At 48.9% G+C, this 16,470-nt stretch overlaps 1 protein-coding gene across 5 annotated transcripts in view; it reads left to right on the top strand.

Annotated features, from left to right (window-relative positions):
• Positions 1 to 16,470, top strand: part of PLA2G6 (phospholipase A2 group VI) — a 51,099-nt gene that overhangs the window by 14,664 nt on the left and 19,965 nt on the right. For all 5 annotated transcript variants that reach the window (XM_068560937.1, XM_068560933.1, XM_068560935.1 and 2 more), the window contains 6 exons: positions 5,057 to 5,272; positions 6,295 to 6,478; positions 8,056 to 8,243; positions 10,596 to 10,692; positions 11,891 to 12,073; positions 15,490 to 15,598. In XM_068560937.1, coding sequence (XP_068417038.1) covers positions 5,057 to 5,272; positions 6,295 to 6,478; positions 8,056 to 8,243; positions 10,596 to 10,692; positions 11,891 to 12,073; positions 15,490 to 15,598 — 977 coding nt within the window. The remainder of the gene's footprint in view (positions 1 to 5,056; positions 5,273 to 6,294; positions 6,479 to 8,055; positions 8,244 to 10,595; positions 10,693 to 11,890; positions 12,074 to 15,489; positions 15,599 to 16,470) is intronic.

The following is a 16,470-nucleotide window of genomic DNA, read 5'->3' as shown; positions in this document are numbered from 1 at the left end:
CTTTACTTTTTCTGATATTAATATAGCTTCACCAGGTTTCTCTTGGTTAGTATTTATATATTTCCTTATAACTTTAATCTTGTAAAGAATATGTAGTTGTCTTTTCTTTTCCCTGTTATCCAGTCTGTTATTTCTTATATTTATTTGGAACATTTAGTCTATTTATACTTCATGTAATTCTGATATATTTGGGTTTAAATCTACTGTCTTACTGTTTGCTTTTTTTTTGTTATTCTTCCACGTATTTTCTTTTCTTTATTCCTTTCTTTCTTGTCTTCTTTTTATTTTTTGGTTTTTGTTTTGTTTTGTTTTAGCTTTATTGAGATGCAATTGACAAAAAATAAAATTTACCAATTTTTTTTTTTTTTTTTTTTTTTTTATTCATTTATGGCTGTGTTGGGTCTTCGTTTCTGTGCGAGGGCTTTCTCTAGTTGTGGCAAGCGGGGGCCACTCTTCATCGCGGTGCGCGGGCCTCTCACCACCGCAGCCCCTCCCGTCGCGGAGCACAGGCTCCAGACGCGCAGGCTCAGCAATTGTGGCCCACGGGCCTAGTTGCTCCGCGGCATGTGGGATCTTCCCAGACCAGGGCTCGAACCCGTGTCCCCTGCATTGGCAGGCAGACTCTCAACCACTGCGCCACCAGGGAAGCCCAAAACTTACCAATTTTAAGTGTATCATTCAGTGGATTTTGATAAAGGTACACACTCATGTAACCATCACCACAATCCAGATGCACAGCTTTTTTGTTATCCCCCAAATTTCCTCCATGCTCCTTTGTAATAATGCCTCTGCACCCACCACAGCCCTTAGCAAACACTGATCTACTTTTTTTTAAAAAATAAATTTATTTATTTTTATTTTTGGCTGTGTTGTGTCTTCATTGCTGCGCACAGGCCTTCTCTAGTTGTGGCGAGTGGATGCTACTCTTAGTTGCGGTGTGTGGGTTTCTCATTGCGGTGGCTTCTTTTCTTGCGGAGCACGGGCTCTAGGCACATGGGCCTCAGTAGTTGTGGCTCACGGGCTCCAGAGCACAGGCTCGGTAGTCGTGGAGCACGGGCTTCGTTGCTCCACAGCATGTGGGATCTTCCCAGACCAGGGCTCGAACCCGTGTCCCCTGCATTGGCAGGCGGATTCCCAACCACTTTGCCACCAAGGAAGCCCCAACCCTGATCTACTTTCTATCCCTATAGTTTTATCTTTTAATCATACAGCATGTAGTCTTATGAATCAGAGTTTTTTCCCTTGGCATAATGCTTTGCAATTCATGATTGAATGTTTCCTTATTATTCCATTTTTCCACCTCTTTTAGCTTGGAAATTTATACTCTATTATTATCTTTTAATGATAGCTTTTGGGAGGTAGTTCTCCTTGGGTCTCTTGTGTTTCTGTACATCTTACAAGCAGAGGCTCTGACTACTTTTTTTCCATACTGTCTTTACAAGGATGTTTGTATTGTGAACAGCCTTGGAGGATAGAGGTAGGGTCTTTCTCTCCAGCAAAGGGTAGGTTTGCTTACTCTTCTATATAATAAAGATAATATTTTCCTCCAGAGCAAAGCTTAGACAGATTTTCTCATTGATGATTATAACAGATTCAAGTTCCCTACACTCAGGGTTTCTGTCTTCTAATGCAACATGAGCAGGTGTCACCTGACCCTCTTCATGTCACCCTCTGGGAAATGGATCCCAGGGAATAGGCACAAATGCTGATACTCTGGCACAAATGCTATTGCTGTGAGTAATAAATTGCCCTTTGTCTTTGATCCAGGAACCTTGTGTCTTCTGCCAGCATCAATGAAACTGTGTCAGGCTAACTTGTTAGTTTGCAAGTAGGGTAAAATCTGAAACCCTTCACAGTTCTTTTATTTATTTATTTATTTATTTATTTATTTATTTATTTATTTATTTATTTATTTATTTATTTAACATCTTTATTGGAGTATAATTGCTTTACAATGGTGTGTTAGTTTCTGCTTTATAACAAAGTGAATCAGTTATACATATACATATGTTCCCGTATCTCTTCCCTCTTGCGTCTCCCTCCCTCCCACCCTCCCTATCCCCCCCCTCTAGGTGGTCACAAAGCACCGAGCTGATCTCCCTGTGCTATGCGGCTGCTTCCCACTAGCTATCTGTTTTACGTTTGGTAGTGTATATATGTCCATGCCACTCTCTCACTTTGTCACAGCTTACCCTTCCCCCTCCCCATATCCTTGAGTCCATTCTCTAGTAGGTCTGTGTCTTTATTCCCGTCTTGCCCCTAGGTTCTTCATGACCATTTTTTTTTTCTTAGATTCCATATATATGTGTTAGCATATGGTATTTGTTTTTCTCTTTCTGACTTACTTCACTCTGTATGACAGATTCTAGGTCCATCCACCTCACTACAAATAACTCAATTTCGTTTCTTTTTATGGCTGAGTAATATTCCATTGTATATATGTACCACATCTTCTTTATCCATTCATCTGTTGATGGCCACTTAGGTTGCTTCCATGTCCTGGCTATTGTAAATAGAGCTGCAATGAACATTTTGGTACATGGCTCTTTTTGAATTATGGTTTTCTCAGAGTATATGCCCAGTAGTGGGATTGCTGGGTCGTATGGTACCCTTCACAGTTCTTGAAAGAACCCTAGAGATTGTAACACACATCCTTGGCCTTACTGAAGTATAATTGGTACTTTGGCCTCTTCCAGAACAATACAAGGGGCTTAGAACCCTTTAACTCCATTTATCCCACTCGAGACTTCTATGCCATGTATTGTTTTTTATTAATATTTTTATTTTAAACCCAACAAGACATTATGCTGTTAATATTTATTTAGATTCACTCACATATTTACCATTTTCATGGTGCTTAATTTTTTTCCTGCATCTTTGACCATCCATCTAGGATCAACTTTCTTCTACCAGAAGAAAATCCTTTTGTATTTCCTTTTATTTGGGTCTGCTAATGTCACAGTCAGTCAGTCTGCCACTCTGGTGCATTTGTTTGTTTGACTAGTGAAATATTTTAATTTCAACGTCATACTTGAAGGTTGTTTTTTTTTTTTTCTGGGTGTAGAATTCTCAATGGCATTTATTTTCTTTTAGCTCTTTAAGGATGTCATCTCATTATCTCTGGCTTCCATTGTTGAGCTGCATTGTTGAGTCTGATGGTTGCCCTCTGAAAACTTTTTTTCTCTTTGCTATTTTTAATGTTTTCTCTTTGCATTTTGTTTTCAGCAGTTGTTACATGGCACATGTGTCAGCTTTTGCTACGTTACAGTACGTTGACCAATATGTGTCATTCTCAGTTATTGCTATGCAACAAACTCTCCCAAAATTTAGTGGCTTAAAACAATATCAATTATTTATCCCACAAATCTGCAATTTGAGCAGAGCTTAGTGGGAAAGGCTCAGTTTGATTCTACATAGTATTAGCTGGGGTGGCTTGACTGCACGATTCACTTATAAGATGACTCACAACTGGCAAGTTGGTGCTGGCTGTTGGCTGGGAGTTCATCCAGGGTTAAGGGTCCAGGGCCAAGAGTCATCTCCATGGTGCTTCAACTTCCCTGTGGTATGATGGCCGGGTCCCAAGCAAAAAGAGATAGAGGCTTCCAGTCTCTTAAATCCTTGCTCTAGAAACTAGGACGGCATCACTTCTGCCATATTCTTTTGATAAAGCAGTGACAAAGCCAGGTTAAAGGGTAAAGACACATAAATTCCCACTGCTCAGTGGCTCAGTGGGAGGAATGTAAGTTGTAAGTGTGGATTTGGTGGCGGGGGAGGGTAGAGGAGGATTTATAGAATATTTTAAATTAATGGAATAATGTTTTCCATCAATTTTGGAAAGTTCATAGTCATTAACTCTTCAAATATGGCTTCTGTACAATTCTTTTTCTATTCTGTTTTTGTATCTCCACTTATATGTATGTTACATCTTTTCATTATATATTCTATGTCTTTTATCTAGTTTCCTGTATTTTCCAAGCTTTTGTCTCTCCATGCTTTATTCTGTTTACTTTTTTCTTACCTCTCTTCCTTTTCACTAATTTTCTATTCAGCATTGTCCAGTCTGCTATTATACCTAACCACTGAGCTCTTAATTTTGGCAGTTGCATCTTTAAATTCTGCAATATCCACTTGGTTCTTTTTTTTTTTTTATAGTTTAAAGTGTTTTGCCAAAATTGTAAATCTTCTATTTTATCCTAATATTGTCATAGTTATTTTAAAGTCTGTGTCAGGTAACTTCAGTATTTGTAGACCCCCAGTTATAGATCTGTTTCTCTTGTATATTGTTTCTGTTGGTTTTCTTTCATATTTTCTTTTTTAAAAATATTTATTTATTTATTTATTTATTTATTTATTTTTGCCCGCACTGGGTCTTAGTTGCGGCATGTGTGATCTTCCGTTGCGGCGCACGGCCTCTTCGTTGTGGTGTGCGGGCTTCTCTCTAGTTGTGGCACGCTGGCTTCTCTCTAGTTGTGGTGTGCAGTCTCCAGAGCGTGGGGGCTCAGTAGTTCCAGTGCACAAGCTGTCTAGTTGTGGCGTGTAGGCTCAGTAGTTGCGGTGCGCGGGCTTAGTAGCCCTGGGGCACGTGGGATCTTAGTTCCTCGACCGGTGATCGAACCCGCGTCCCCTGCGTTGGAAGGCGGATTCTTAACCACTGGACCACCAAGGAAGTCCCATTTTTCATGTTTTCTTATCTCTTCATGTGCCTGGGGAGTTTTGCTTTCATGCTGGACCATGGATTTGCAGCAATGCTTGTGGAAATATACGTGATGATATTTTTTAAAAAAGAAAGAAAGGAAAGGAAATCTTTTCAAATGAAAAGAAAGCCCCGACTCCATTTAGGTTGTGTGTGTGTGTGTGTGTGTGTGTGTGTGTGTGTGTGTGTGTGTGTGTGTGTGTGGTGGGGGAAGGGAGTCCAGCGGGAGCAGGTCAGTCCACAGCTGGAAGCAGGCAGGGACCTGTTGGCAGGGACCCAAGTCTTCAGATTCCATCAAGGGCATGGGCCAAGGGTCCCTCCCGGCTCATTTCTGTGTCTTCCTCCTCTGCCCTGGCTCCTCAGACTCTTCCAGCTGGAGACAGAGGCCGATGCCCTGGTGAACTTCCAGCAGTATTCTTCCCAGTTGCCGCCCTTCTACGAGAGCTCCAACCACATCCTGCACGTTGAGGTCCTGCAGCAGCTGACCAACCTCATCCGCAACCACCCCAGCTGGTCGGTGGCCCACCTGGCGGTGGAGTTGGGGATCCGAGAGTGCTTCCATCACAGCCGCATCATCAGGTGGGCGGGGGACTTGGCCAGGTGGGGCAGGAGGGCAGGACCCTGGGGATGCTGGGTGTGGATGGGGAGTCTCAGTCCAGCCTCAGTTCCCCTCCATAAACTCAAAGGTTGCCCAGAACGTTTGACCTCAAAAGAGGCAGCATTGCCTCTGGGTTAGAGCAGGGGAATGCCGACTAAAGTCAGAAGGAACAATGTAACATTTCTGGAGTGCCTGCCAGGTGCCAGGCCCCTGGTAGCTGTTTTATACCCACCATGAACTTGAATCCTCTCAACATGCCCATGAAGTAGTGTCATCCCAGTGAGAGGTTATGTGACTTGTGCAAGGTCACTCAGCTGAAGAGGGCTGAAGAGGCTTCAGTTCCTTGGTGTCTCCTTCCAAAGGCCTGGTTGCCCTTCTGGAAGCTGGAACACTTAGTCTCGTATGTCTATTCGGCCAACATGCCCCTGGCGAGGGCCCCGTGCCAGCCGGAGGACTCGAGCTCACCATCCTGCCCTGAGGTAGCCACACCTCCAGTTCTCTGCTTCAGACAGTTTGGTTCAGCTCCCGGGCCCAAAGCTCAAAAATCTTCACTGCCTTTTACAGTTTACCGGCATGATCTTGGACATCATGGTATTTGATCTCACAATAGTTCTTTCGATTTCCTAGGGCAGGCGTGGCAGGTATTATTTTTATTTTTTTGTAGATAAGGATATTGAAGCCTAGAAAAGTTAAGTGAATTGCCCGAGGTTGGTGCGATTTCTGCCTTCTGCGATTCTTTCTATGCCACCCCACTGCCCACTTCAGGCTGGTATGGCCCTAGGGCACATCCCTCATACAGGTGTGCAAACTGAACTAAAAACTGATACAGATCACATCAGTTACAAGTAAATTGTGACACAGCCCTGAGTTTGAACCAGCCAGCTTGAGCGGGGCATGAATGCTCTTGGGCTCCTCGCCCACCTCCCCTGCGTCTGCACTTGGCTTTCTCAGTGCCCCGCCCACCTCGTGCCACACCCCTCTCCTCCCCGGCCCTCCCCTGCAGCTGCGCCAACAGCAGGGAGAACGAGGAGGGTTGCACTCCCCTGCACCTGGCCTGCCGCAAGGGCGACTGGGAGATCCTGGTGGAGCTGGTGCAGTACTGCCACGCCCAGATGGACGTCACCGACAACAACGGAGAGACCGCCTTCCATTATGCTGTCCAGAGTGACAATTCCCAGGTGCTGCAGGTGAGCAGGGCGGAGACAGGGCGACTGATTCTGGCCACACCTTACCACGGCTGCAGCTGTCTTTGGGCCTCTGGGCTCAGGTGTCCCTCCGGGCCTCTCACTGTCCCCACCTTGATCCTTGAGGCCTGAGCCCTTTCATGGAGGGTGTAGCCCCACCCGGCACTTGCCTCCCCATGCTTGTCAAGGAGACACATCCTCGGCCACTTTGCTCCTACAACCCTGGGAAAGTCCTCCAACCCAGCAAACTGAGCTCAAGGTCTAGTCCCGTCAGTCAGTTTAATTCAGCTTCTCCTGAGCACTCACCGTAGGCTGGGCCCCTGGGCTGGGTGAATTTCAGCCCCTGCCTGGAGGCGCCCATGGTCCAGCAGGACCTGAGCTTAACTTTTTACAGTAACTCAAAACAAACAAAACTCCATCTGGCTCCTGTAGGCATTTGCACCAAAGGCACTCCTTCTGTTAAATTTTTGATTAGCTGGGCAGAAAAATAAAAAATAAAATTGTAGGCAAGTAGATCAAATGATGAAAAGGCTACCTTATATATCAGATAGAAAAGACAGAATACTGGGCAGTATTTTATTGCCTAGAATTAGAAGATTCTTCTAAAGGTTATATCCTTCTCTCTGCCTTGGCATCAGAATGGGACCACATTATTCCAGAAAATATGGATTCCTGTCTTATGATTAGTGCTGTCAGGGAAGGGAATTCTATACCCACTGTTGAACTCTGCCCTTACTGAGACCCCACTGTGTGCTCAGCACAGCACCACGTAGAACCTGCCTCGATTCAGAGGGCGGGCACTCACTCTTATCAATAGCTGTCCTTTACCACTGGTCCCGTGCCTGACCCTGTACTCAGTGTTATATGTGTTCTAGTTAATTCTCAAGATACCCTCTGTGGGTGGGGGCCATTATCTTCTTCTCCTCGCCAAAGAGACTGAGGTTCAGCGAAGTTATGTGCCCGGGGAAGGGGTGCCACAGAGCTGTGAGCGGTGGGGCTGGCCCTTGAATCGGGCCTGGATGCCAGCACCTCGGCCAGCACCTGCTGTGTCCCTAGCCTGTCCACAGACCCAGCCGGTCACAGGGGTACACAGGGGTCATAATTAGCCTCAGGGAAACAGCTTTCAACCACCGTCGAGGAAATAAAATCCTCATGGCTGTTTTATTAATACTGGTGTTTTGTTTTGTTTAATGAAAAAATAATACCTACACGTAGCTGAAAAATTCAGGCAGGACAGAAGGGTATGCAATGGAAAGCAAGTCTCATTCCCACCCAGACCCCCAGTGCCCATCCTAGATACAACCTCTTTTACATTTCCTGATCGAGAAATTTTTCATACACGCCACAGTCATGCCAGACCAGCGCCCCAGCCAATACTGGCACAGTCAGCTTCTTTCTCTCCCCAAAGCCTCCTTTCTTGGTTGCTTCTCTTGAAGTTCTTGTCAGTGTTCTCGTGGAGTCCAGCTTCCCTTCCCCTGAGGCCCCAGAGAGGGCCGGCCACAGCGGTGGATGTTAGCAGAGGGACAGGCCAGGGGCCTCGCTGTGTTTGGCTCCTGCCCACCCCGAGGTCTTGCTGTCAGCTCCTAGGGAAGAACGCATCGGCTGGCCTGAACCAGGTGAATAACCAAGGGCTGACCCCGCTGCACCTGGCCTGCCAGCTGGGGAAGCAGGAGATGGTCCGTGTGCTGCTGCTGTGCAACGCTCGCTGCAACATCATGGGGCCCAGCGGCTACCCCATCCACATGGCCATGAAGTTCTCCCAGAAGGGGTAAGACCCTGCCCTGCCCCACGTGATCCGAGGGCCCTCCCGTCTGCGCGGCCAGTCCTCCTGCCCAGGCGAGCAGTGGCCTCCACAGGCTCATTAGGTGCGTGTCAGATCCTGGTGCCAAGGGCTGCCCTGGTACAAAGAAAGTATTTGATAAATGTGTGGGAGTGTGAATCTCGGTCCATGAACTCTGCTGTGCAGAGAATAGAACTTTGAAAGTTGCTCAGTCATGCACCTTAATTTCTGACCGTGAGCCTCCCTCTACCAAACTGGAGAAAAACAATCTTAAACTTCCCCGGGGTTCCCCCTTTCCCGCTGCCCCAGGTGATGCCCCAGTGCTAGAATCTCATGCAACCCTAAGGCTTGGAAGGGCCCATGTGACCTGGATCCTCTTCCATCCAATCCCACCACATCTGATCTGAACAGCCCCTTCATGGCTGCTGTGCTGGTGCAGCTTCTGTGCCCAACTCAAAGCCTAGGAATGCTTAGCAAGGTGGCCCAGGGCCCCATCCGCCTGATGCATCCCTCCTTCCTGGGGGGTGGCACTGCTGGGACTCAGGTGCCAGGCCCATGTCTTGGGGAGCTCTAGACCACTCATTTCTTCCTTTCTCCCAGCCCTGGGAAACCTGGTCTCAGGATAATTCTTCTCCATGTGCAGTGTGGGCACGTGTGTGTGTGTGTGTGTGTGTGTGTGTGTGTGTGTGTGTGTGTGTGTGTGTGTGGATGTAGGAGGGATAAAAGAGATGACTATCCCAAAATACTACCCAGCAGATACAGTAACTAGAATGAATGAATGAGTGAATGAATCAGGTGGTCCCTCAGTCCCAGGCACTGTGCCTTACAGAGGTGGATGAGAGAAAGCTCGGGACAGGGGATACAGAAGTCGCCCAGTACTTTCCAGAGCCATGTGGTAGACGGACAGCAAGAAAAGAGCTCAGAGGGGCTGCCCTCGGGTGGGGGGCAGGCACGCTCACCCTCCCTCAGGGTTTTCCTTCCTCTGGGGTCTGCACCCACCTTTTGGCCCCTGGAGGGCATTGATGTCCCCTTGAAGGTCTGGTCCAAGCTTGGACAAACCCTCCTTTCCTTGATTCTTCATCGTATGGCCAAGATGAACTAGAACTTTCGGGAAGACTTGACCAAATGGTTGGAGACAATCCCAGCGCTCCCACCCCCAGTCACCCCCAGTTACTGAGTTGCAGGTTGCAACCTGAATGGACACATGTGATGAGTGATGCTCTCCCATACCCAAGGGCTGGCACGGTGGCCCCGCTCCAGCTTGGCTCCAGCCACCCTACTGGCTTCAGTCACCTTCTTGGTCCAGGTTACTTCCAAGATCCCGATGTGACCCAGGTTGCTCCCTCCTCAGACACCTGCGACCACATCCCAGGCCTCCCGTGTGGATCGTTGCAGATGAGGCAGCACGAGTCGTCTCATACCTCGGGTGTGCTCTGCACACAGCCACGCTCCTCTCAGGGCCCCAAGGGGGCACATCTCTCTGTCACCACGTGGCAGCCCGCGCATTCATACTCCAAGAATCACAAGTGTTAGGGTTACTGGGACTGGTTCCATCCCAGCCCTGATCTGGGGGCCCCTCTGCTGTTGGTATCGGCTCAGCCGAGCTTCACAGAGAGCTGGGTTGGGCCCAGGACCCCACTTTGACTTAGCATCACGTCTTCAAGGTTCGTTTGTGTCGTAGCCTGTATCAAAACGTCCTTCCCTTTTAAGGCAGAATTACTCCATTGTATATACCACATTCTGCTTATCCATTCATATGTCCATGGAGACTTAGGTTGTTTCCATCTTTTGGCTATTGTGGGTAATGCTGCAGTAAACACTGGCATACAAATATCTTCTTGAGCCCCTGCTTTCAGTTCTTTTGGTTATCGATCTAGGAGTGGAAAGCAACTGCACTTCACCCCGCCTACTGCCTCCTACAGGACGCAGTCACTACTTGCAACGCCAGCCTTTTGGGAGGCAGGGGAGGATAGAGGGCGGCCGTGTGCCAGTCACAGGCACCCACGTTGCAGACAGGCCCAGCCACTTTCCAGAGGTCACCGGTGGGAAGCTGGGGCTTAACCTCGAGCCTGTCTGACTCTGCAGCCAGCACCAGTGAGAGTGATCATTGCTGACCGAAGTCATCAAGGAAGGCTTCCTGGAGGAGGGGGCTTGAGATGTGCCTTGAGGGGCTCAGGAGACCGTTGCCGTATCACCATATGCATGCTGGTTGGTTTTGTTGCAACTGTGTTTACAGGAGCTCTCCCTCACCAGTAGATGAAGCCTTGAGTCGTGGCCTCTTCCAATGTCAGGCTGCCCCCGCCGGCCTTCCTCGCTCCCACGTGGCTTCTCTCTCCCCAGGTGTGCTGAAATGATTGTCAGCATGGACAGCAGCCAGATCCACAGCAAAGACCCTCGCTATGGAGCCAGCCCCCTCCACTGGGCCAAGAACGCAGAGGTAGGCAGGTCTGAGGGTGAGCCGGGGCAGGGGGAGGGTCCCAGAGCCCTTTGTTCCTTAGCTACCTATCGGAAGGAGGTTCCTGAGAGGTCTCTGAGGGTGGCACCTGGGGGCCCAGGAAATAAGCCCAAGGAGGAATGATGTCCTGGCATTGCAGGTGAGTGTCCCCTCTGCGGTTTCCTCATGTGTGAATTGGGGACCTATGGCCTACCTGTGGAGGTATCACGTGAAGTCAGCAAAGCAGTGCGTGAGAAAATTCTTCATAAATTGTCAAGCACCTTGCAAATAGAAGGTGATGGGTGGTGATGATGCCGATGGTGATGCTGATGGTGGCTCTAGCTTCGTCTATAGAGAGCCTGGCCGGCATCTCCTCTGAGGCCTCCCCCTGAGCTAAGCTCTGACCCCCTGGGAGGATGGAGGTCTCTGATCACTTATCTCCAGGAAGCACAGCCATCAGTGCACTGGATGCCCTCAAAGATGATGGGATACTCGTAAGTGTGACAGGCCAGGAGGGAAGAGACTGACAACCACTGTGGATACCTTCACACCAGGAGCTAGACACCAAGTCAGGCCCTCCTTTATGTTTTCATGTTCCTTGTCAGCACACTCTGTGAGGTGGGAACTTGCATTCCCATTTTCACAGCAGAGAAAACTGAGGTGCACAGGGGTGCAGTGACCCTTCCAAGCTCAGACAATGGGGATGAAGTGGGGCTGAGCTTTGGGCTCAGGTCTGTCAGGGTCCAAAGTCCAGGCTCTCCGGGGCTGTTGGGTGAGCAGGGGTGTGCGTTGCCAAGGCCCAGATGGGGTCATACCTTTGCATGGGCAAAGGTGGCAGGGAGTGGGGCAGTTCTGGGGCAGGGCCCAGAGGAGTGGGGCAGTTCTGGGGCAGGGCCCAGAGGAACCTTTGCAGGGAGGGATGGGGTCCTGTGAGCTCCAGGAAAGGACCCTGAAGCCCTTTGAAAAAGTCACCACAGCTTCAGCTTTTTGTCCCCTAGTTGCTGAGGTGTGGCCGGTGTGGGAGGCAAGGTCTGGGGCCACCCCCATAACTGGGGCCTGCCACCTTGGCTCCTCCCATTGCTGGAGCTTTCCAGGGGCCTGAGACCTGAGGGAAGTGGCCCTGCCCAGGTGCCACCAGGTGCCACAGGCCGCAGCCACTCTGAGCACCCCGCTGACTCGGGCCGGGACCCTGTCTCCGCAGATGGCCCGCCTGCTGCTGAAACGGGGCTGCGACGTGAACAGCACCAGCTCCGTGGGGAACACAGCCCTGCACGTGGCCGTCATGCGCAACCGCTTCGACTGCGTCATGGTGCTGCTGACGCACGGGGCCAACGCCGAAGCCCGGGGCGAGCACGGCAACACGCCGCTGCACTTGGCCATGTCGGTGAGCCCGGGCTTACTGCCTACTCGGCAGGGGTGCAGGCGACCAGCAGGGCTGGGGCATGCCCCACTCTGAGCCCAGAATAACAGCCCCTTCCTCTGCGCTCCAGGACCTCTCATTCCCATGCCCCCATGTGACATCTGGATGCTGTGAGAGGGGAAAATACAGCTCTGGCTACTGACCGTGGCCTTGGGCAACTCACATCACCTCTGACAGCCTTGACTTCCTCATCTGGAGAATGGAGGTGTTGGTACCCACCTGACAGAGTGGTTGAGTGGATTCAGTGATAGACACCCAGTAACTCTATGGGGGATGTCTAAGCAGCACATGTAAGACCTGGCACGGAGTAGGCATCCCCGAGACGTTCGTTCTCCTTCCCTGCATCATCAGGGAAAACTATTCATCTGCATGTTGCCCTTATTTCCCTGGTAGACACCAAGCTCCTGGAAAGCCGGGCCTGCTTACACATCTTGGTGGCCCATGGTAGGTGCTGGTCACCTTTGCTCGTTTATTAGAGAGCACAGTTCCTGCCCTTAAAGCCCCTACAGTCTGGTTAGACAACTACAGCATGAACATACTAAATGCAGGGGAGGGAGTGTTATTTGTTACAGACCTGTGTGTGTGTGTGTGTGTGTATAACTGTAGCAAACCATATGTACCCATAATTCTGTTCAACATGTCTCGGAGTGATAGAATAGGAGATTCCCCTGGAACTCTAAAAGGAGGAGATTTAGGACAAAGTCAAAGACATCCTGTTATATACCAAAGGTCATAATTGTAGAGGGGATGTTGCCCAAGAGACTGAAACTATAAATAAAACTGTGGACATTTTTAGCACTGAATGGGCCCTTTGAATCATGTAGTTGAACAGTTCTTAAACTTTTTGGTCTGTTTGATCCTTTTGTGCTTTTCAAAATTATTGAGAATCTCACAGACTTTATTTGAATGTTATCTATCCATATTTACCATATTAGAAATTAGAAGTGAGGGATTTTCAAGATACTTATTAACTCATTTAAAAATAACAATAATTTACCAAGCCCATGCTAACATAAGTAACATTTTTATGGAAGATCGACTTTATTTTCCAAAACAAAAAATAATTGAAAAGAGTTGGCATCATTTTACATTTTTGTGAATCTTTTTAATGCCTGGCTCCAGAGAAGGCATGGATTTTCCTATCTTCTGCTACATTTATTCAGTATGTTGTTGCATATGTTAAAAATATGAAGAAACTCTGGCGTCACATAGATATGTACATAGTTGGAAAAGATATGTAGTTGTACCTTTGCAGATAATTGGGGATATTCTTTCTTTCTTTCTTTTTTCTTTTTCTTTTTCTTTTTTCTTTTTTTTTTGGCCACGCTGCGTGGCTCTCGAGACCTTAGTTCCCCAACCAGGGATTGAATCTTAGTTCCCCAACCAGGGATTGAACCTGGGCCCCGGCAGTGAAAGCGTGGAGTCCTAACCACCGGACCGCCAGGGAATTCCCCCTGGATATTCTTTCATATTGCACCAAAACTTGACAAGGGGTAGTTTCTGACAATTTGGTTGCAGTGGACACTCTGAAATCATTTCCTCGGACTTTTCACTCTCTGTTACAGTGAAAACCATTGGCATCTTTTGCACTTTGCCTGGATCTTTTACCCCTGCACGACTTCGTGTCATCCTTGGAAAATATTGGTTTGCTGAGTATGCCTAGCTACCAAATATTGACCCATTTTGTTATACAGTCTCAAAACCCCACAGTTGTAAATATCACCACAATTTCATCAGAAAAATCTTTAAATTTGGGGAAGCTGTCAAGCCCATCATGGCATAGAGCAGTGTTCTAGAATTCCAGTTCTTGTTTGAAAGCTTGAGTTCTATCACTGGCACAAAATACTGCCAGCTGTTTTTCTTGAAGTGATAGGCTCACCGCATTCATTTTTGAGAAAATACCTCCTAGATACCCAACGCTGAACAATTGTAGTTTGTCTGCCAGTTGTTTTCTCGACTAAAAACAGTTTCTCTTGCAAAAAAAGCAGCTCATTCTGCTTGCAGCTGAAACAGTCACACAGTGCTTTTCCCGAGACAACCATCGTACGTGGTTATGCCACAGAAGTGCCTTGTGCATACTGTGCATTTTATGACACCGAATACACCAGTGTAGAAACTTAATAAGATTAACATTTCTTACTGCTTCATCAAGGGCCTTCTTAAGTGAAGCTGGCTTTTTAATGAATGAATTTACTTTTTACGATGAGTGCATGGCAGAGAAGAAAAGCATGATGACTGTTAGTTTGGTGCCACTGCCTTGCTTCATGCTAAGGCACCAGCAGTTTTATCCACAGTTGTTTTTACACCATCGGTGCAAGAGTTAACACAGTGCACATGCAAACAACACCTTGATATTTTCATGAATATGGTTCTAACCTCTTGAACCCTCTAAAGGGTCTCCGTATTCATAGGGGTCCACAGTTCTTACTTAGAGAACTGCTGACATAGGCCATTGCTTCCATACTCCGGTCACCTGCATACCATGTGTGCAGTTTTTGGCGGATTCACGAACCACTTTTACAACTGTGTACTTAATCATTGCTTTAATTTGGCTTGCTTTTAAGCTTACTTAAATTTATTTTGAAGGAACTGTTATATTACCACCAAAGGTGGTAAACTAGTGCCACAAATAAAAGGTAACCAAAGAAGAAATATATAACTAATGGTTAAAACACACGTTTACCTGCGCCCATATACGTCCTAATGGTGCATGAACAGCAGTTTGGAAAACGGCTTTCTAGACACACCTCTTCATTCTCTAGGCAAGGAAATCAGGCCCCGAGAGAGGGAGGTGACAAGCCCAGCACTCAGGTCTCCTGGCAGCCTGTCTGTTGGTTTGTGCTGGGAAACCACGCCCAGCCCGGCCCAGCTGCCCAGCCTCCAGACGTTCACTGCGCATTCTCTGGGGAGGGGGCTGCCGTCAGGGAGGATATGTGCTCGGTTTCCCCCTCAGAACCGGGGCCCTGGACTCAATGGGGGCCTTTCCTCACTTACCCTCTCCTGTTAGTCCTGCAAGCGACTAGCGGCTGACCCTTCAGTGGCCCCACGGCTCCTGGGTCAGGGGTCATAGATGTTTTGCTTCTTTAGAGAAGGAGCTGGCGGGGCTGGGGGCTGGGTGAATCACTTCCATTTTCTACCTGGGTTATTAAATTCTCACCTGGGGATACTTGTAAGCCTGTTTGTCAGGGCAGTGGCCTTCAAACTGTAGACTGTGCAATATGGGATTGACTGCGGGTGGGAGTCAGAAGGGTTCCAGTGTCTCTCCACATGCTGGTGAGAGGTCCGCCCAGTTGATGGATTGGAGGGGAAGAGGCTGGGGTCCTTTCTGTCTTCACTTCCCTGAGCTGTTGCGTATTTCCCCCTCACTCCATCACCAACAGAAAGACAACATGGAGATGATCAAGGCCCTCATTGTGTTTGGGGCAGAGGTGGACATCCCGAATGACTTTGGAGAAACTCCTGCGTTCATAGCCTCCAAGCATAGCAAACGTATGTGCTCTACACTCTGGGACCAGAGTTGGGCAGGGGTGGGTGCGGGGTGCGGGGCGCAGGGACCGGGGAGGAGGGAAGTCCCAGCCATCAGCTGCCCACGTCCTGTCCATACCCGCCCCCAGTTGCTCCCTGTGCAGAGGGGCTAGGAGCACTGGGAGGCCCAGAGGGGAAGTTTCCTTTTCCCAAGAACAGGGCCCCTGACCACTAGATGGGGGCCCCAGGGGGCTTGCCAAGGCAGTGTCCTCTTCTGTGCGGCCACCATCCTGCCTCAGGGTGCCAGGACTCTGGGGGATTGGCGGGGCGGGGTAGGCAGCAGCAACAGCCCTCTTCCCCACTCTTGGGGAATTCACTGACGCAACCACTTGCAAGAACAGCCACTAGCCGATGCATGTGCTGCATGACACGTGTTACCCCCGGTGCACCCAGGCATGTGCTGCATGACACGTGTGCACCCCTCGTGCACACAGGCACCGTGCCTGTGCTGCGTGCTGGCTCAGTGAGCCTTGGCTTCAGGGCTGAAAAGAGCAGATCCTCCTCACCAGAAGGCTGGCGCCCTCTGGAAGGTTCCGGGGAACTGTGGAGGTTGCTGTGGGTGTGTACCTGATAGCGTTTGCAAGCAAGCGTGTGTGCATGTGCGTGCATGTGCGTTCTCAGTTATCCCATCCGTTAGATGGGAGTAAATGCCCACTGGCTGGTTCGTTCCTGTTGCGCTCTGAAAGCCTCAAGAATTGCTGAACGTGGAGGTGGGAGTCCTGCTTTCTTGGCTGGTTTAGAAGGGAAAGCGGGGGTTCCTCACATACTCGGGCCAGGCAACACCGACCTCCTCCTTCCATGTTCCAAGTCTGACTCCCAGGACCCGCCCCAGCCCC

Source organism: Eschrichtius robustus, chromosome 13, assembly GCF_028021215.1.
Source record: "Eschrichtius robustus isolate mEscRob2 chromosome 13, mEscRob2.pri, whole genome shotgun sequence".
NCBI classification, from domain to species: Eukaryota; Metazoa; Chordata; class Mammalia; order Artiodactyla; family Eschrichtiidae; genus Eschrichtius; species Eschrichtius robustus.
Note: the sequence above shows the minus strand (reverse complement) of the source record. Positions and strands in the feature narration are given on the sequence as shown.